Here is a 19,959-nt window from a genome sequence, read left to right on the forward strand (position 1 = left end):
CTGCCCACTCACCTTGTCAATGGACGCCTTGAGGAAGTTGTCCAGCAGGAGGCGGGCTTCGGCCAGAGAGCAGGAGCTGATGACCACCGACGTGTCTGTGGAGTCCAGCTCCTCCTGGGACCGGAAAGCAGGGAACTCTGTCACCTGGTGCTGCAGGGCCCACCCATGGCTCCCAGCTGTGTTCAGGCCAGGCCTGGTTCTGCAGGTACCTTGGTCTCCTCCAGCTGCATGATGGTGGCCTGGCAGTCAGTGATGCTATCATTGATGTAGTCGATGTTGGCCGCCAGCACCTCCATCTCTTCAGCCAGCTCCTGCAGCCCCTTCTCCTCCTCTGGGCTCTCAGCCTGCAGCCGTTCACGCTTCCTCCGCAGTGCCTCCTGCAGGAGGAACAGCTCCTCCCTTTTCTGGAGGGACAGTGATACGGGAGAGGTCTCAGGCAGTGCTGCCTGGCCCTACACACAACTTCCACCCCAGGAACTTCCTCAAGGTCCCCCAGGGCATAAGGAGGGGAGAGGAGAGGTACTGGAAGTTGGAGGTGACAGAGGACAAGTGTTAGAAGGACAGGAGAGAAGGGGAGGCGCTGACCTTGATGAGCCGCTCCATGTCGGCCTCCAGGTTGACAATGGTCATCCTCTGCATGACGATGTCGATGATCCTCCTCTCCAGGGACTGCCACTTGAGCCTTGCAGCCTTGCTGAAGCTCTGGCTTGCCCCCTTCTTCAGGAACTTCTTTCTGGGTGGCAGAGGCAAAGGTGATTGGGCGCAATGTGATGACTCTTAGCTTTTGCAGCTACACTGAGCCCCCAGTCAGAGCCACAGCCCTGGGGATGCTGGTACCTGCTGAGCTTCACTCTGCCCCACCCTGGTCCTGCCCACATTTCCATCTTCTGTCCACACAGGCCAGGGCACCACCAGCCACCTCACCTCGCTGGCCGGGTGCCATTGACTGTGTTGGCTGGATGGTCCCCCAGGAAGTGGTTGATTTTGCGGTTCCACTGGCGCACAATGCTGGAGACGGAGCGGTTTCCCGACTCTGCCTCAGAGGAGGTGGTGCTGGCCGACACTTCAGCTCCTGAATCCTGCATAGGTGGCTTCGGTCCTGAACGCCCTGCCACCCGCTCAGACATGGGCTTGGCCAGGCGCCGCAGTGCAGAAACCTGAGGAAGAGGCATCGGTGGGCTGGGCAGCCTGCAGCTGCACAGAAAGGCCTGGCCTGGGAGGGCCAGCCAGGGAGGATGGGGGCTGCTCTGTGCTGGCTTAGGCTTGTGGCATAGAAGGGCCAGGAGATTGTGGTCTGAGGTGAGCTGAACGCAAAAGAGAGAGCCCCTCCTTTTAAAGTGATCAGCTCAGGCATCTGGGGACAGTCCGCAGTGCCCTTTACTCTCTTGCTGAGCAAGGCCCTTTTCACAGGCCTGACACACTTCGAACATGACTGTGTTTGCTGAATGACAGAAGGAAGAGCCACAGCCACAGGCAGCGGGTGTTCCTCCCCCTCCCAGCTCCAGCAGAACTGGGGCACGCTGCCCTCATCCATATCTAGGGGGCAGGGCCCTGAGGGAGCGCAAGGAGAGGACACACCATGTGAGCTGCCCAGGCAGGGGCCTGCCACTGCTCCCTAACAGTGCTTACCTCCTGGGTTTTCCTCCTCAGGACAATTTCCTGCTGCCGCTTCTGGGACTCCAGGGCTCGGATCTGAAACTGTCAGAGAGACAGGAGAGCGTCATCCACCCTCAGGCAAAGATACCCTTTTTGCAGGATGGGCACAGGCTACTCAGCTCTACAGGGTGAACCCCATGCTACCAAACTGTTGATGAAATGGGACCCAGCGTGAACTACCTTCCCAGAGGCCACAGAGGGGTCCCTGCAAAACAAATCTCTTGGTCTCATCCTTGCCCCGCTTCTCTGCAGGACCTGAGCCACATACCCTGCCCTTCCCTCAGGCTGCACTCTGCTCTAAGCACAAGTCCAGCAGGGAGTGGGGTCTGCTGGGCCCTTCACCTCTTGCCGCCGCTGCTCCTTCTTGAGCTGAGCAATCTCGCGGTTCCTCTTGGTCTCCACCAGCCGCCGACGCTGCTGCTCCTCCCGCATCTGCTTCATCAGGGCCACCTGGAGGGAGAAGCAATAGAGTAAGGCCACAGGGCCGGGCAGTGGCCCATGTGCACTGGGGGCGGCAGGCTCTGAGGATGCTGGTGGGAGCCTGCCTGCAGCTCAGGCTAGGGCTTTGCAGTGAGGGTTCACACTCTCCGCAGGACTCAAAACTACCTAGGCAGCCTGCTGAAAGGAGTGGCCTCACAGCTGGACTAGTGGTTCAGGAGCTCCGACTGTACAAGGCCACCGCTCAAAGCCACCATCCTGGTCTGGCTATTCTAGGACAGGCTAGGTTGCCCAGAGGCAAGTCACCCTTGTTCCTCCTGACAGCCTCAGCTAGGAATAGGGCTGAGGTGAAGGTCAGGGCTGAGTGCCAGGGCTAGACTTAGAGTGACAGCAATAAAAAATACCATTATTTATTGAGAACTGGCTACATGCCAGCGCTGCTCTCATGACAATCATAGGAGAGAGGCATTATTGTTCCTGCTTATTAAACAAGGAAATGAGGCTTAGACAGAAAAAAATGACTTAAGAGTCATAAAACTAGTGATGGATGGACAGACTCGGGGCCCAGGCCATTTTAGCTCTGCAGCCCATCTCTTCCTGCAGCCCCAGGCAGGGATGGCACTAAGACAGTTCCCAGCAAGCGTACACTGCCTAAATGCCAGAGTTAACCAAGGTCTGACCAAGGCACACAAAGAACCATTAGCATGGCTGGAGATACCTTGATGAGCTAGGAAGCCATTGACACTGAGTCCTGCAGCATCTACCTCTCTTCCTGGTGCCCCAAACACAGAAATCCAGAATACATGGCCCTCTGACACTTTTCCAGCATAGGGGGCAGGAGAGCCCCCTACCTCTTAGAACAGAGACTTCCCCTGCCACCAAGGTCTAAGACATTATGGGGAATATCACCATCCTGCCTTGCCCTGCGGTCAGGAAAGAAAAGATATTCAAAGAGGAAAGCAGGCAGCCCCCATGAGAGCTAGCGGCTGGCAGGGTCAGATTCTCCCTGGGAGGGCAGGCTAGGAAAGGGTGACTTGACAGAGCAGAGGCAGATTCACCGCTGCTCGGTACCTGGGGGTCCAGAGTGAATGTCTTCTAATGGACCGGGGCTGGGAATGCTGAATGAAACCCTTGGCTAATAGTGGGACTGTGAACTCTAGTATAGCAGCTTCTTACAAAGGCAAAATCTGTGTGTCTTTGGCCAAAGTCCCATCTGCCCAACTTTCATGTGTGACCGAACTCTGGAGGTCACCATGGAGGGGATGGTCTCAAGATGGGTGAGTACATAACCATGCTGAAGCGGAACCTGAGAGCGGCATTGCTCTGCAGCTCTACAGCCGAAGGCAGTGTGCCTTTCCTTAGGAGCCCCCAAACACAGCTGCAGCCCCACCCAGATCAGCTCTGTGGATCGCTAAGCCCCCTTGCTGAAAGGCGCGGGGGGGGGGGGGGGATCCTCAGACAATGGCCCTCACAGCATCTGGTTATAATCCTTGGCTGCTGCTTTCTCTGTCCCTCCAATGGAAAACCTGGGCCCCTGATAGGGGACCCCTAGGATGACCGTAGGCTGATTTCCAGCCCAGTGCTCATGAGAGCACAGTCATGTGGATGGAGCTGGGCCTGTGCTGATGGGCATCAGCAAACTAATATACCTGGATCCTTCTGACTTTCAAATATATTGTGGGCAGTAGATTATTTTTTTCAGGCTTCAGAACCCTATGAGGATGTTCCTTCTTGATGCACGCCATGGCCATAGCCAGCTGAGGTGGGAGCTGGCCAGGACAGGTTGGAGCCACCCTGCAGAAGCACCAAGGTTGAGTATGCTGCGGCTCCCCATTTCAATTCTGTACCACTAGAGGGCGCTCGGGGCCCGGACAAATCCGTGGGACCTTAAAGCCTCGGTGACATCCACCAGTGGGTGAATGAAACAGAAGGTGAAAATGAGGCTCCTCATGGCCAGTCCAGATGAAGCTGGTCTGAGCATAATTGAGCAGGACTTCTCCATTCTGATCAGACTGATGGACCTGTGTCCCAGGCTTGGCCTACCCAAGGGAGGAGGCAGGCCAGTGACAGCTGGGAGGTCCACCTTCTCTAAGGGTCACATCAGTCATCACTGCATCGCCTCTTCCTTGTGCACATGGTCAGCACCAGCAGACTCAGCAGTGAGGCCGCAGTTACTGATGGCTCCTACTTTGCAGATCCCTATCCCATCAGCCCAAAGAACTGCAGAGCTCCCTTTCCTGCATCTCTGTTCCCAAAGCCAGTAGAAGCCCAAACATACTGACACTAGAAGCACAAGATCTGAGCCTTGAACCAGGGCAATTCCTGGGCACTGGAGATGAGAATGAGCTAAGCCATAGCAAAGCAAACAAGGCAGGCACTGTGCCCTGCAGAACCACAGCAGAGGACCGGACGTGCATTCCAGAACTACTTCCTAGCAGCTGAGATGACCTCTGAGTCTCACTTTCCTGTACCCAAAATGAGAAAGACAACTGGGCTCCTTTCAAGAGGTCCTCCTAAGGTCTGACCAGGCATGCAAGATAACCAGCCTAGACCCCGGTCACAGCAGTAATGACATACATTGATTCCACATGAGTTGCACCCAGCCAGAGGCCTCTCACCTTTGCTTCTTGCATATGGAGGCAACTGTGGTGCGGCGTCCCACCACAGGGGGCAGTGCTGGGCAGAATGGGCCCCCTCCCCATCAACCTGCACCTAGCCCGTTTGGGGGTAGGTTGCTGTATCTTGGAGGCTGCACTCGGCCAAAACAACAGTGTGTGTGGCCAGGAAAGGACTGATGCAGAGCTGTTCATTGTGAAGAAAATCCACCTTTGACAGCACTGATTATTTCTGACATGGAAGATGGATTCTAAGACTCTGGCTCCTCACACCCTCAGCCTACCTTAGCCTTCTTCATCTCAGCCACCTCAGCCTGCAGCTTCTTCAGCTCCCTCTCATAGCGCGACTGGTTCTTGAGCAGCCGGGCATGCTCCTTCTGAGCAGCCTGTAGCTTCTGCAGGTCCCGGTTCATCTCTCGTAGCCTCTTCTCATAATCTGCCTTGATCTTGTTGGCTTTCTCCTCCGTGTAGCACTCCATGGTGCCTGAGGGCAGCAAGAGGTGGTCATCAGCACCACATGCCTCAGCTATGTGTGGGCTCAGCAATGGGGGAGGTAAGCAGCCTGGGTTCTAGCCTCACTGTGTGAGCACGGGCAAGCCACCCTTTCTGGTCTCATCTTTTCATTTGAACAATGAGGAGATGAGACTAGCAGGTGCCCACACTCCTTCCTTCTCTGATATTCTATTGGAATGTGAAGGGATGCTCCATCTTGAGATCTCCAAACCCCTGGTCCTCAGCTTCCCATGAAGGTCCTGCAGCCCACCCATGCTGGCTCAGTTCTGACCCATGATCCAGTGGGAGAGAATGGGTGGGGCCAGTGGAAAGGGGAAGACTTAGCAAGAGAAGACAGAGATGTGAGCTGCAGCAGAGGAGGATAACCTGATTCTTCACCCTAGACTCTTCCACCGGAACTTGTCAAAAGACATGTCAGATGGAACAGGTACAAACCAACTCCTGAATCCACCCTGACCCTGCATCTCAGTTAATATTGTCACCCTTGCCAGAGGCTCAGACTCTGAGGCATCCGTGGCTCCTGCCTCCTTCATTTCCCCACCCAGGCATCAACAAAATCCTCTAGCTCAACCTGTAAAATACTCAAAATCCAACCACTTCTTGCCACACCCTTCCACAAGCCACCTCTCTTGGGATCTTTGTATCTTGGGATCTTTGTAACTGTTCCTAAGTTATCAGCAGCATCTCTTAGGTAGCAGTCAGGAAGATCTTTCCATAATGTTTTAAAATTTTATATCACATACTCCTCTTAAAATTCCACACCTTCTCATGTCCCTTAGAATAAAAGGCACTGACATTATCTGTGCCACTCTGGGCCCTTGTCACTCACTGACATGCCAGGGACACACCTAGCCAGGTTCTGGGCATCTTCTGTACCTTCTGCCTAGGATGTTCTTCCTGTGGCTCAGTCTGCCCCAGCTCTGTGACACCTGCAGGTCTTTGCTCAAAAGTCACCGTCCCTATGAAGTCTTCCATAATTATCCCTTTAAAAAACCTAGTCCCCAGCACTCTATCCATTCTTACCTTAAAAAAATAATACTTGCTACCATCTAACATGCTAAAGATCCCAAGTTCCTATCTCTCCCCCTACAGGGTACACTCCAAGAGAGCAGGGACTTACACACACCAATGATGTCAGCATCTAGAGTAACATCTCCACAGAGGCGTTCAACAACTGTTTGTTGAACAGGCGGATGAAGGAATGAATGAATGCATAATTGGATGAGTGGGCTGAGGAGCAGCATGAGGAGGCAGGATGTGAGAAGGAAGCCAATAAACTGTTCTCAAGGAACTGAATGCAGAAGGAAAGGCTGCAAGGTATCATGTTCATGTGCCTAGGTGTATAAAGGTTTTGACTTTTTTTTTTTTCGGAACCGGGGATTGAACTCAGGCCCTTGCACTTGCCAGGGAAGCGCTTATTCCACTGAGCCATCTCCCCAGCCCCCTAGGTGTATAAAGGATTAAAGAGTTTGAATACAAAAGATGTCAGAAAAAAAAAAGATGAATTCAAAATGGAGAAGAGGAACCAGACTTAGACATAAGAACTTTTAACTGTGAGCTAAAGGCCCAGAGCAGAAGGGCCTGAAGTCCCCCAAAATACTACAACACATCTGAAAGGCAGCCTCAGAAAAGCAAGCAGATCCCAGGAGCTTGGGTGGGGGAGTTCTAGACATCTTTCCCACGCTGCTGGGCCAAGAGGCCAACATCCACCTGTCTCCCCTTGAGCGTGGTTTGCCAAACAAAGACACAGAGAGCAGGGCCTGGGGCTCACTGAGGTTCTGCAGCACGCGGTCCCGCTCCAGCTGCGTATCCCGGATCTTGTTCTGCAGCAGGATCAGCTTCTCCTCATACTGGTGTTTGAGCGTCTGCAGCCGCCGCTGGCTGTTCTCCAGCTCATCAATCAGTTTCTGCTTGATCTCGATCTCGCAGGTCAGGTCTGCCAGGTCTGCCTGGAAGTTTACCTCTGTGGGGTCCAGGAAGAGCCAGCCTCAGGCAGGCACCGTTCTTGGGGAAGAGGGGTTTCTTCTAGCCAACTGGGATCAGTCAGTGACCAGAGGTAGGTGACCAAAAGTGACCAGAAGTAGCAATCTCATGCTGGGTAATAGAATGGTGCCAGGTGGGACAACACATTTGAAAAACACAACAGAGCCCAGGAGCTGGGGTTTGAGGGGTAGGTTGGCTAAATATCCTCCCCACACCTGCCTGTCTCAGATGACATAGGACCCTGCTTGGGTGGAAGAGGGTGAGATGACTGAGAGCACTTTGTAGAACTGAAGGCCACAGTTGGCAAAAGGGACAGGCGGTCCCACTTAGGGGCTGGCTCTTGGCATCAGCTGGGCCTGTATTCAGTGCTCTGCTCGGCACTGACTAAACTTGGGAGAGTTGCAAACCTCTCTGAACATGCTCAGTGGTGACAAAGGGCACCTAGCACCTATGTGCAGAGCAGGATCAAGGGCATCTGCATTTTCTGTGGATTGAGCTCTGACTGGCAGCCCCAACCTGGTCACCTGCCACAGGTGGCTCCTTCCACCCAGCTCAGGCCCACGCACCCTTCTCCTCTGGGTCAGAGTCAGAGTCTACCAGGCTCTCCTCGCTGCCCGAGTCCTCATCTTCATCCTCACGTCCTTCCTCCTCCTCGCAGCCACTCTCGTCTCGCTCTTCCTCCTCCTGGGTAGCAGGGGTATGAGGGCTGGGCATAGCCTCCAAGGAAGGGAACCCAGAGGTGGAGACCAGGCAGATGTGACGCCCCTGGGTGTGTCAGGAGAGGGGAAGCCACACTCTCTGGGAATAGCTGCCCCCCTAGGACCCTAAGCACAACCCCCAGAAGGAGTCTCCCTTCCACACTGTCTGCTTGGGATGAAGTGGGGGGTCTGAGGAATGGAGAAAACCATGGCAACCAGTCTGAGATACCAGGAAACTCAAGGACTGACTAAGGGAGCCCCCTCCATTCCACCGTGTCCAAAGCCACTGACAGGAATGGGGTGAGCCGTGCTGAGGAGGGCCGGGGTCCTCACCTCCTCAGCCTCATTCTCATCCGTCTCCTCACTGTTTTCCTGTTGGAGTTTTGCCCGCTTCTTGAAGGCTTCCTTCTCTGGGCTGCTGAGAGAGAGGAGAGACCAGATAAGGCGGGGCAAACCCTGCCTCAAGCACAGGGGCAGGGGAGCAGCAGGAGCGGCACAAGCAACGCTCCTGCCGCCAGCATGTGGGGACAGGGCTGGGCTCCTGCTCTGGGAACTCAGTCGCCCCTCTTGAGACGCTGATCCGAATTAACCTTGGGGAAGGCAGCACAGCACTGGAGAAGGTATATGGGTATGGATTAAGGGAGGGGACTCTGCCAAAAGGCACATTTGCTCCATGATTCACAGTTGAAATCAGGGCAGCTCCCATGGATGGGCTGAGGTTGTGTAGGTGATCCTTCCTGAACACAGGGGAGGGGGAGTACTGAGGTGGGGTGACACCCGTGAGTGCCACTCCAGGGGTGCAGCTCCCCACTCACCTCTTCCTCCGCTGCCTGACCTCCTTCTTCTTTAGCCGCTCCAGGTCCTGCCTGGCCCTGCGGATCACCTCAGAAGCATCCTCCATGGAGCTGACCGGGCTGCCCCCAAAGGCTGGACCAGCTGGAGATGCTCCCAGGGAGTAGGGGCTCCGAGCTGAGGCCCGGGACAGGTTGCGCCGGAGGGACTCGTTCATGGCCTCACTCTCCAAGAGCTTTGTCCTGCATGAGAAGAGTGGATGGGGCAGGTGGGGTTGAGCAGACAGCACCTCAAGCCTGGCCTGGCCAAGTGCTCCCAGCCTACTTACACCTGCTTGGGCTCACTCACCGCAGCTCCTCAATCTCCCGGATGTAGTTCTGGATCAGAGCGCCAATAGCCTCATTGCCATCACCTAGAGAGGGGAGCCAGAGGAAGGTGTGGTAAGGACAGTGACAACAGCAAGCTCTAGCAGGGCAACCCACACAGGCCTGTTCCATGAAGGAGTCCATATCAAGGAAGCGCCTGCACACGTGCACAGACAGCTCTGTTGGTAACAGGGAGAAACTGGAAACACCCAGAATGTCCACCCACACAGGGCTGCTGTGCTAAATCATTCATCACCACATATGGAACGTTATGCAGTAATTTAAAAAATTAAGTGGGTTTTAATAGGGAAATCTATAAAACATAATGCCAAAGGAAAAAGGGAAGTCATCGAATGATATATATTATCTCATTTATGGAAAAAGCCGTGTGGACACAGATAGATGAATACATATAGGAATATATTTACATTTGAAATAAGTGTGCTGGAAAAGGTGTGAAAAATGCACACCCAGCTGCTTGTGAAGCTTCCTTCTGAGAAACAGAGAGGATGCGGGCAGAGTGTGGCAAGAGCACTTTAATCCTTTACCTTACGTCTGATGTATTGCTGGCTTGTTTAGCAAGGACATGTTCACATATTACTCATATCATAAAAAATACATCATGGAACACTCATGTCATAAAACAATACAGCAATGAATTGAGGTGGGACAGGAGAGGGAGAGGAGGGCCCTGACACACAGGTGCTCCAATGCCCTCTGGCTCACCAGCTTTGGCCAGAAGCAGGTTGGCCTCCTGGCTCATGAGATGGGTGACGCGGTTGTTGATGGCATCGATGGCCTCCTGCATGGCCTTCACCCGCATCCGCAGTGCCCCGTTCTCCTTCTGGAGCATGGCATTCTCCCGGTACAGGTCACTGTAGCCCTCGGCGCCGTCCTCCCCGATCACCCGCTTGCCCTGGGCAAGGCGGGAAGGGAGCAGTCAGGCACTGGGCCTTACAGGGGCGTGCACTTCACTCTGCCACATGCTGACCTCTTTGGGATGAGGCAGCACTGGAGGGCTTCCCAGACCCGTGTTTCCTAACATGCAGCTCCTGTTTCTCAGCACTCACAAACCTCACATGGGTCCCCCTGACAATGAAGTCAACCCACCATCTATCTCTCCTTCCTACCGGTGTGTGCTCACTTTCCCACCTCTATGCAGGCTAATCCAAGCCTGCCTGGATGGGAAGCTCACAGAAATGAGTCAGCTGGGGTGGAGGACAGCAGGGAGTAGGGGAGACTGAGATAAAGAGTCGCAGACTTGGTCTTACAGAGTCAGCCACGCTGGGACTCCAGGTGCCATCTCTTAGAGCTCCAAGGTTGTCAAGCAAAGCTGGAAGTCCAGCTTTTAGGGCATTTTCAAAAAGGCTGAAAACTTAGGTTGTATCCAACGCAATCTGCAACCATCCGTGTGCCAGATGCCAGCCACAGGCCACCACTTGGTGACCTCAGCTTTGGTCACATAGAGTTAGACGCCTCCCTGAAGCACTTGTTCTCATTTCTGTGCCTTTATGTGAGGCCTGTTCTCTACCTAGAATGCATTCCACTTTTTATCTTTTTGTGCTGGGCGTTGAACCCGGGTGCTTGCCCTGAGCAAGTGACATTTTCGGCCTCTTTTTTAAAGAATGAGACTAAGCTGCAAAGTCACCCAGGTAGGGCTTAAATTTGTGTCTCTCCTGCCCCAGCTTCCCACAGCGCCAAATTTACAGGCATGCGTTGCCACGCCTGTCTCTATCCCCCTCCTTCTGATGCTGCCTCATTTGTTCAGCAGGTTTCCTCCATGAGACCCTTCTGGTCACCTGCATGAAGAGGAACAACTCTTTCCTCTGTCCCCCTGCAGCACAATGACCTATTCTCATGGTCCCCACTGTCAACTACGCTGTCCCAGTGGAGCAATCTCATCTGTCCAGTGGATATAAAAACACCTCTGTCCTAGCCATACTGTCCATGTAGCAAAGCCAAGGTGCTCCTCTGCCCCAGACTTAGTATTATTCTAAAGCCTGGTGTGCTCTGACTGTGTCAGATTCCCCTGGAGAGGCCCTAGTGCATGGCACACATGCCTGGTACAGAGTGATGTTAGGGAGGCAAAGGAGTGGGCAAGAGGCATGCCAAAGAACTCAGATAGAGATGGCAAGGTGGTGCTAGGGGGCACAGGCTCCAAGGAAGCCTGTGGGGTGCAGATGGGAGGTGCTCACCGCCTTGTACTCCATCAGCTCCATTTGCAGGCGTGCGATCTCGGCCCGCAGCGCGCTGATCTGCTGGCTGGTCTTGTCCTGGTTCACCACTACCTTGTTCTTGATGTTGCGAGCCCGATTGGCATATTTAAGTGTGTTGAGCGTCTCCATGAAGTCCCGATCCGAGGGGCTCACACAGGCAATCATGATGGTCTGGCTGGAGGTGTGGTCAGGCTGGGGTGAGGGCCAGGAACACAGCCACCCAAGAAGCACCACTGTGGAGCACGAGCCCCATTCCTACCCATTCCCCATGACCTTAGACTCAAAGGATCTGGGCATTCAGAAGAGTGGAACCTGAGGCATAAAGCTCTGGACTACCTGGTTGACAGTTTCCATTGAGAGGGTAGCCCCATGAAGGTGGCTAGCAAAGTAAGGGTGCCTAGCTGCAGAGCCCTCTGCTTAGGGATGCGGACATGCATGGCCTCTCTTGTCTCATCTGAGTAATAGGCCTTCCATTGGGAGTAGTTCTTCCAGCCTTGCAGACATGACGCTAAGTCTGAACATAACTGGCCAAAAGTCATGGAGCATCTCAAGGTGTCTGCTGAGCAAGGTCTCCTCTTCCTCCTCCATCTCTCCTTCCTCTTCCTCCACACGACTACCCACCTACCCCACCCTCATGGCAAAAATCCCCAGAAATTCTCTGTCTCCCCTGGGTCCTCCCTGCATGTCGTCAGTTACCTGTTGCCCCCCAGTGAGTCCTGGAGAAGCCGAGTGAGCTTGGAGTCCCTGTAGGGCACGTGCACCACCTTCTTGCTTTGGTCTCCCAGGGCGCTGATGACATTGCCTAAGGCCAGCTGCAAGAGACAGACTCTGCAGCTCAAGAGTCCCTCAGGGAGGGAGGACCCAGCACAACACAGTCCCAAGCCATCCACATGTCTAGCTGGCTCCAGTAATCCTCAGGGTCCTGGTTGGGTCTATGGGCAAATTTGACACACTAGTAAAATTAGGGAGTTAGGGCAAGGGTGAGGACTGAGAGTGAAGGGCTGGAGGCCTAAAGGTGAGGACTGTGAGTGCCCTGGGCAGCAGCTGGAAAAGGCCCAAGGAAGACTGGGCAGCTGTGGGGTTACAGAGCTGTCCTGACCACTGGAACCACTGACTCTCCATGTGCCTACCAGGCCACAGTTGATGGAGATGCCCTCTTTGGCCCGCTCGCCGGTGGCTCCCGTCCGCTTCAAGCGTTCTGAGCCAGCCAGGTCCACAAAGTGAAACTTAGCCGTGAGAGTCTCATACTCATTTGTAGGAGCTGCGCCCTCCGCAAGCCTGGTCACTGCCTCGTTCACCTGCAGCAGAAGGTGACCTCTGACTCCCCAGCCTCTGCCCCACCTTGCTGGCTCTCTGCTGCTGACTGACCTTCCCACAGAACAGACATGTGGCGCCTTGCCCCTTCGCATGTGAGAGCCTGACGTGCACACAGCACTCGCACACACTGAGCTGCCATGCTCTCCACAACACAACAGTAGAGGCGTCATCACCCCACCACACACATGGGGCGAAGGAAGCTCAAGGAAAGAGGAAGAATCAACGAGTGGCAGAGGTGAGCCCTGACTCTGGCTCCTCAGCTCACCCTCCCTGCGTGCCTCCTCTAGCACGCAGCCACTAGACCCCAAGGTCCCCTCACCAGGTCGGGCTGGGCACACATGCGCATCTGGCACAGGTGGATGGTGAAGATGGCGTGGGAGCGGGAGCTCTGGACATTCATCTGGGTGCTGGCCGTGGTGCGAGACAGGGCGCCCTGCTTCAGGCATTGGATCAGCTGGGGGCAGAAGCAGATGTGAGGACACAGGAGCGCTGTGCTGGCCACCACTGGTCTTTTGGGAGGCCTCATGCCTGCCCTGCACCGCCAGAGGACACTCACCTCCTCCTGGGAGTTGATGAGGCGAGAAGTGACGCCTGTGGTGTAGATGCCACCACTGGCATCCTCATGGATCTTGATGTTGGACCTGCGGTGGCGGGTGTCAGTGTCGCGTGTGCTATCAAACAGATCAAGGATCTCCTCATTGTAGAGCTGTGCCAGGAGGAAACAGTGGCTGGGTTTGTGGGGCACACGGTGAGGGGCCCAAAGGGCTTTCTCATGTCCATAAACCATTTCCATTGTGCAGAAGTGGAAAATGACACCCAGGAGTTTAGCTTGCCCAGCCCTGCTCCCCTCTGGGTTCTGAATTCCAGGACCCTTTTACTAGACAGGGAAGGAAGATCTGCTGGATCTTAGGTGGTACACCACTGCTTAGGACCTAAAGGGGACTGATGGATGTAGGTATTGTACATCAGAGATGAGGATGAAACAACCACGATTTGGCCCGATCTTATCATATAACTGGACTGGGAGAGAGGAGATGAGGATGTCATTCCAGATGGAGTGGGCAGTGGAGACCAGGGAGCTGCACCCTAATGCTGGTGGTCCCTGGGACTGAGGTGATGACGGCCTCCTAGTAAGAGGAATGCTGGCAGTGCCCCTTGGGAGGAGAGGAGAGCACAGAGAAAGGCCACTGCGTCAGCCTCCTGGGAAGACCACTGTGGGGAGTGGGCCTGGCCAGGAGTGGCCACACTCCTTTAGTCTCAGTCAAAGAGATTCCTGTGAGAGGAGCTCAAGCTGTCAGCTGCTAAAGCACTGGATGGCCAGCAGCAGGGAGCCGGGGCTGGGAGTGGGCAAGGGATCTGGACAGCTGGGGCAGCCCAGAGAATCTCCTGGGGGAGAGGGTAGGGGGAACCACAGTGCTCAGCCATCCAGAGCTTTGATGGCCTTGAAAGGACAGAAATACCCCCAGGATGTGGAAGAAGAGGTGGTGAGGGAAGAGATACTGAAAGAAGAGTTGTTGAAGATGAGGGGCCATGATGTTGGATCATCTGGCCCCCTGTGGTTACCCTTGGTATGAATTATCCAAAGGCAGGAGTCTCTGTGACAAAAGGATGGAAAAGAAAAGAAAACAAGGAGCTGTGAAAAGAAAAGCTTCTAGGGATACACAAGGAACAGCATACACACATGCATATGCACAAACACACGTACACAAGCACACACAGAAGTAAGGCAGTTTATGAGTAGCAGAAGTCCAAGAGGACATAGAAAAGCTCCAGAGCCTAAAGTACAGGTCCCATGAGGGGAAGGCTGTGGCCCTGCCTCCTCCTGTGACCCAGGAGAAAGTGACAGGCACAGGGGGTGAGATATGAGTGAATAAGGGCGGGGCTGAGGCCACATCCATCCCTCTTTCTAAGAACAACCAGGGTACAGTTGGAGAACCAGGGTTTAGGGTGAGACCCCAGGGTGCTTCAGACCTAGAAAAATCCCTAGGGCTAGATCCCCAGGGCCCTGATGTTGAGAACTGGACCTGTCTAACCAAGTATCCCGGGAGAGCAGCCTAGTAAAGCTCTAAGGAAAAAGGGTTCACTTGGTGCCCTCGATAGCCCCCTGCAAAAAAGGGAGCTACTATTGCTGGTGTTCCTGACCTGGGGCTCAGCACCTCTGGCATAAGAAGCCCAGAGACCCACTCACTCACCCCAAAAGTGCCTGGCTGCCACAGTTCTGGGCTGATATCTCCCCAGAGACAGTAGGATCAGAGGCAAAAGAAGGCCCCTTCTGGAAGACCTTTCTGTCCTGTGGCCTGAGATCCTCAGAGAGGCAGGAAGCATGTTAGCCAAAAGGACAAGCAGGCTGCTTGGAGGCAGAGGAGGGCCCCAGTGAGGCTGGAAGGAGGGCAGAGAACTGGAGCTCTCACCCTGCGCAGGCATACGTTTCTAAGTCATCCTCACCAACCCTTCGCTCAAAGCGGTAAAATGACATGTTCAAGGTCACATGTGTCAGAGCTAGAATCATTCAGGGTTCAAGGTCTTACAGGGTACCAACCCTAGCCCCATCTGATACAGGACACCCTTCCGAGAGTCCCACCAAGTGGTCCTCCCGGCCTTGCTTAGATACTTCCAGCAGTAGGGAACTTGTCACGCATCGATGCTCCCATTGCTCCCTAGGCTCATTCTCCCACACTGGAGGAGGGTTCAGAGCCTATGACACCCACCACGTGTCCCTCCTGCCCACCCTGCAGACCACAATACCTCCAAGAACTGAGCGCTGACTTTGAACTCAGGCCCAGCTATGCCCTGCTCCTGAGCCCGTTGCTTGCGCTCAGCGATGCCCCTGAAGAGGTGTGTGATGGCTCTTGGAATGATTCCCTGCTCCTCCTCCGATGTCGCCATGTCGAAGCCAGTGCCCATAGTGTATGTTTTCCCGGCCCCTGTCTGCATTGGAAAAGACAGAATGAAAGAGTCACCAGCAATGCTTGTACCTCGCCAAACCATCTCACCCATCTACCTTCAGCCTGGTGCCCCTTCCACACATAGTGGAAGTCTCCGATGACAGCTGCCCCTGAGTCAAACAGGAGTGCAGCAGCATCCTCAGACAACAGATAAAACTACACAGCTGTGTCTCAGTTGCTCTGGAGATAGGGCTGTATCCCCCTTCAGATGGGGGAAAATCAAAGATAGGTGGTCACTGGTGGAGGTAGAGGGGGCTTACCTGTCCATAGGCCAGCACTGTGGCATTGTAGCCCTCAAAGCAGCCCTCAATGAGCTTGCTTACACAGGTTGTATAAATCTGTTCCTGCCATGTGTCCAAGTCAAAGACAAAGTCATAAGTGAAGGCTTTATCCTTCCCCAGCAGGACCTGGGGCTCCCCTGGGGTGACAGAGGTACAGATGTGACAGCCTTCAATCTTCTCCTTTGATAGCTGGGGCCGGATCCTGCCAAGATAGGAAGAGCCCAGGGTCAGGTCCTCTTCTTTCCTATTACCTTCCACCTTCCACCTCTCTACCAGCTAGAAGAGGAAGTTAGGAGCCCTGAGCTTTAGTAATTCAGTCATAATAATATGAACATCACCAAAAGCAGTAGTTGCTAACATCTGCAGAGTACTCAGTGTATCCGGAAGCTGTGTTGAAAGTATTTTGTAGAAATTAACTCTTGTGTTCTTCATTACAAACCCATGCAGTGCCTACTGTTTGCCTGATTTTATAGATGACAAATCTGAGGCTGAGAAAGTTTAAATGACTTGTCCAAGGTTGTAGGATGGAAAGTGATAGAGCAAAACCCAGGTCCATGTGACAGGAAAGCATATACTCCTTGATAGAAACCAGCATGTGTTTGAGCAAGGGGAGAAGACACTCACCCACTTCTGGGGAAACAAAGCTCAGGGCCAGGCTGGGGAAGAGAGGGACAGCCTGGTGGCTCCCCAAATGCTATATCAGACTCCTCGAGCCCTGGAGCCCCAGAGCCCTGGAGTCCCGGATCCCCGGCTAAGTTCTGGAAGAGATCAGAGCTTCTGCCAAGGGCTGCAAAGGATACGAAGTTGTGATGACTCATAGTATCTAGATGTCCCATCAAAGCCCTGTGCCATCACAGGTGGGGCTTCAGGGAAGCCACTGGCTCATGGGGGAGCTACAGTTACCAGTCACCAAGGTGATGAAGTGTGTTGTCAGGAGGTAGAGGCTGGTTGGAAGAGGCGGGTCACCACAGCAAAGCCTAGGAAGGGAGGATCTCTCTCTTGCAGTTCCTCCTTTCACTCACTGCTTCCTGCTGCCATGAGGGGAGCAGCTTTCCTTCTCATACCCTTCCCTTCCCCCTCCTGAGCTGGAGCCAGCTGGCTACACACTGAAACCTCTACCGTGTGAGTCAAAACAAGCCTCTCCTCTTTTAAGTTGTAGATGCCAGGTATTTTGTCTCAGCAATGAAACAGTGACTAAGACAAAGGGCCCTCCAGCCCGAAAACCCCCTTCCCAGATGCCAGAGCCTGGTGGGCATTCTCAGGCACAAGCTCTGACTCCTTCCCAGGAGCTGCAGGACTTGATCAGGCACAACCCTGGCAGCCCAGATCAAGTGAAAAGCTCCCTGTGAATGGCAGGGGCCTCTAGGAGGGACACTAGGTCAGTCACAGGCTGTACGCACAGCCCAGATCTTGGCAGGTTTCCCTGTACAGGAAAGGAAAAATGGCACGAAGACTGAGTAGGGAGCCAGCCATGGGCAGAACTGTCTCCATCCAGCCACCCTTCTTCCCTCTCCTAAGCAGCCATCACCATGGCAAGGTCCCCATGGCAACCAAGCATGAGTCAGCCAGCATGCGTGTGCAGGAATTGGCAGAAAGCACCCCCAAACACCCTAAAGTAAAGGGGGGTTAGTCTCCGATGTCCATGGGCCCTCACAAGCCAGCCCCTGTAGCCCGGATGCTCACAATGAGCCACTTGTCAGGCTTCCTCACCCTAAGCCAACATTTATAAAAGAAGAAAAGCATGAGAGGGACCAAGACACCCAGGGACCACAGGCGCCCAGCCCCAGAGCCTGGGCCTTCAATGGACTATCCTGTCCCTGTCCCAGGCTGCCTCAGCCCCCAAGGCCCACTCAGAGCCACAGAATGGGCTTAGTGCTCCCATGACCATGGTACCTGTGCTCTGCCATTAGGGAGCAGACTGAGGGAGTGGGGAGATCCCTGGCAGTGAGGCCCTCGAGCCCAGTCCCCCCCTGAAGGATTTCCTTCAGAAGGATTTCCTCTGAGGTTTGAACTAGTCCTCAGGAAGAGGAACGGAAGCCCCAGAAGGTTGCCACCTGTATCCAGAAGGTTCTGGGCTAAGCTGAAAGTAGAATCAACTTCTCAGCCTTTGCCTGACTTGGTTTCTACCTGGGAAGGGTGAAGCTGATTTGTGTTCACACTCTTTGGACCTGTAACTTAACCCAACCCCCACATCCACCCCAGCAAGGCTCCTATCTTGACTTCTATCTCTAATCATGGCAGCAAACACATGTGAGTTCTTACTGTATGCCAGGCGGCAACTACAGCCCTGACACAAATTAACTCTGTATGTGTTGTGAGGGGAAATGGTAATGAGAGTGGAACTTAGGGCCTTCACACTGAGCTACATCCCTAACCCTTTTTTGTTTGTTAAGACAGGGTCTCGCTAAGTTGGTAAGTTGTTCAGGCTGGGCTCAAAGTGCTTCCAAAGTGCTGGGATTGCACTGTGTGCCAGCAGATCAGCACGTATGAATTCCGACTTCACCATAACTGATGAGACTACTACCAGTCACAGACAGTAAGGAGCCAATCTGAGTTCAAACAGTCTATACACTGCCCTTTTGATGGCCTTGTACTACACAGCCTCCAGGGGCCAGGTCCCTGAGGGTCAAGAGAAAGTCTCCTACTTGGGAAACAGAGTGGACAGCAACTGAAAAAGGAGTGTGGCCTGCACTTGACACAGGACAGGAATCTAGACTCTGGCCCTCAGGGCTAGCCTAAGACAGACGCCTCCTTCCAGGCCATTCAGGTGCTTCCATGTAAACCAAGGAGCTGTCCCAGGCAGCTCTGAGAACCCCAGGCTGTGCAGATAAGTACCAGCTCCTGAGGACACCCTCTTTCTCACAAGTCTGCCTGTGATGGGATTTCTGGATCCAGTTCAAATACCATTTAATTACTGCAGGCAGATGGCAATGCTGGTGATTGGAGGAAATCAAATCAGCATCCCTGGAGACAGACGGAGTAGGCAAGGGGGAGCAGCAGCCCTGCTGTGGGGGCCCTTCTACGAGAAGGGCAGCTTCTCCTTTGGCAAGCAGCCCCCAGACCCGGGCAGCCTGCCTGCTAGGAAGCAGACAGTGAGTAGAAGAGCAGTCTCAGGGGGAGGATGCTTAGCAGGGTTCCCTGGGGTTCAGCACCCAAGAATTGTGGGGTCAGCTGGGGATTCACCCTGGGATGCCTTCTTGGCCAAGCACAACCTGATCTGGGGTTTCCTGTGCCACCCAGTCATGGGCCAGGCCAGTGTAAGCACCAGGGTGCTTTGCCAGGGTGCAGGTGAGTGAGCGGTGTCACCTAGAAAAAGAGGTTCAAGCTGGGAGACAGGGGACAAGGCCTGCGTGAGTCACTGATTCCCACAGTAAGTGACCTGGAAGGACAGTGTCAGTCACAGGAATGGAGCTCAATGAGTAACTGTGGATTTAAGCAAAGGAGAAGGAAAATGTATCTCATGGTGCTTTCTGTAAACTGGTACAGGGCCAGAGAGCACCCCAGTTTCCCTACTGAAGTGATGCTAGGAGCGAGGAATTCCAATCCCCACTTTCCAGAATGGGAAGTTGAAGTGTCAAGGTCACATACTGTGGATGCAGTGAAGCTGGGTGTCAACTCTTCCATGTCTCTAGCTGCCTCCTGTCCAGAAAATTCTCAATCCCTAAGTAGCTAAAGAAACATCCTCCTGGGTACCATCAGAACCAGGGGCTAGGGGAGGCTCCCTGAAAGTCCTAGAAGTTTGCACCAGGTATTGGCTGCCCTGTCCTCCAGGAGGACTCACAGTCCAGGGCCAGCAGGCAGCTTCTCCATCCTCTGGGGCTCCTTCCACAACATACCCTGCGTGGAGTTTAATTCAAAGTCACTACCCAGTGGGCTGGGGAGTCAGCTCACTGGCACAAGCACCTGCTTGGCATGCGCAAGGTCCTGAGTTCAATGCCAGGACTACAAACACACCACAACACACACACACACACACACACACACACACACACACACACACAAAGTCACTGCCCAGCCAGAGACTAGGGTTCTCATTTAGGTTTTGGCCTTCAGTGGCATCTGAGTCTTGGTGGCACCCTGACTGGGTTGTCTAGATCTCTTCCCAGTCTTTGCTTCCTAGAATTCCATCACCCCCCTCCC

The 19,959-nt window shown here is 54.1% G+C and overlaps 1 protein-coding gene across 6 annotated transcripts in view; it reads right to left on the reverse strand.

Moving 5' to 3' along the window:
• Kif21b (kinesin family member 21B) overlaps positions 1 to 19,959 on the reverse strand; it is a 46,849-nt gene that overhangs the window by 17,339 nt on the left and 9,551 nt on the right. For 4 of the 6 annotated variants that reach the window (XR_002819423.1, XM_023707843.1, XM_023707825.1 and 1 more), the window contains exons 2-21: positions 15,799 to 16,021; positions 15,339 to 15,521; positions 13,150 to 13,299; positions 12,913 to 13,047; positions 12,407 to 12,574; positions 11,973 to 12,088; positions 11,256 to 11,451; positions 9,787 to 9,976; positions 9,044 to 9,107; positions 8,719 to 8,937; positions 8,237 to 8,321; positions 7,772 to 7,889; positions 6,994 to 7,185; positions 4,994 to 5,193; positions 1,999 to 2,106; positions 1,630 to 1,698; positions 925 to 1,157; positions 586 to 733; positions 210 to 404; positions 13 to 114 (exon numbers count right to left, since the gene is read on the reverse strand). Coding sequence is in view for 5 of the 6 variants with exons in the window: in XM_023707843.1 (XP_023563611.1) it covers positions 13 to 114; positions 210 to 404; positions 586 to 733; positions 925 to 1,157; positions 1,630 to 1,698; positions 1,999 to 2,106; positions 4,994 to 5,193; positions 6,994 to 7,185; positions 7,772 to 7,889; positions 8,237 to 8,321; positions 8,719 to 8,937; positions 9,044 to 9,107; positions 9,787 to 9,976; positions 11,256 to 11,451; positions 11,973 to 12,088; positions 12,407 to 12,574; positions 12,913 to 13,047; positions 13,150 to 13,299; positions 15,339 to 15,521; positions 15,799 to 16,021 (3,094 nt within the window). In the remaining variant the exon portion in view is untranslated. The remainder of the gene's footprint in view (positions 1 to 12; positions 115 to 209; positions 405 to 585; positions 734 to 924; positions 1,158 to 1,629; positions 1,699 to 1,998; positions 2,107 to 4,993; positions 5,194 to 6,993; positions 7,186 to 7,771; positions 7,890 to 8,236; positions 8,322 to 8,718; positions 8,938 to 9,043; positions 9,108 to 9,786; positions 9,977 to 11,255; positions 11,452 to 11,972; positions 12,089 to 12,406; positions 12,575 to 12,912; positions 13,048 to 13,149; positions 13,300 to 15,338; positions 15,522 to 15,798; positions 16,022 to 19,959) is intronic. The other 2 variants (XM_023707834.1, XM_023707851.1) reach the window with 1 other exon arrangement.

This window comes from Octodon degus, unplaced genomic scaffold, assembly GCF_000260255.1.
Source record: "Octodon degus isolate 3935 unplaced genomic scaffold, OctDeg1.0 scaffold00009, whole genome shotgun sequence".
Taxonomy (NCBI): Eukaryota; Metazoa; Chordata; class Mammalia; order Rodentia; family Octodontidae; genus Octodon; species Octodon degus.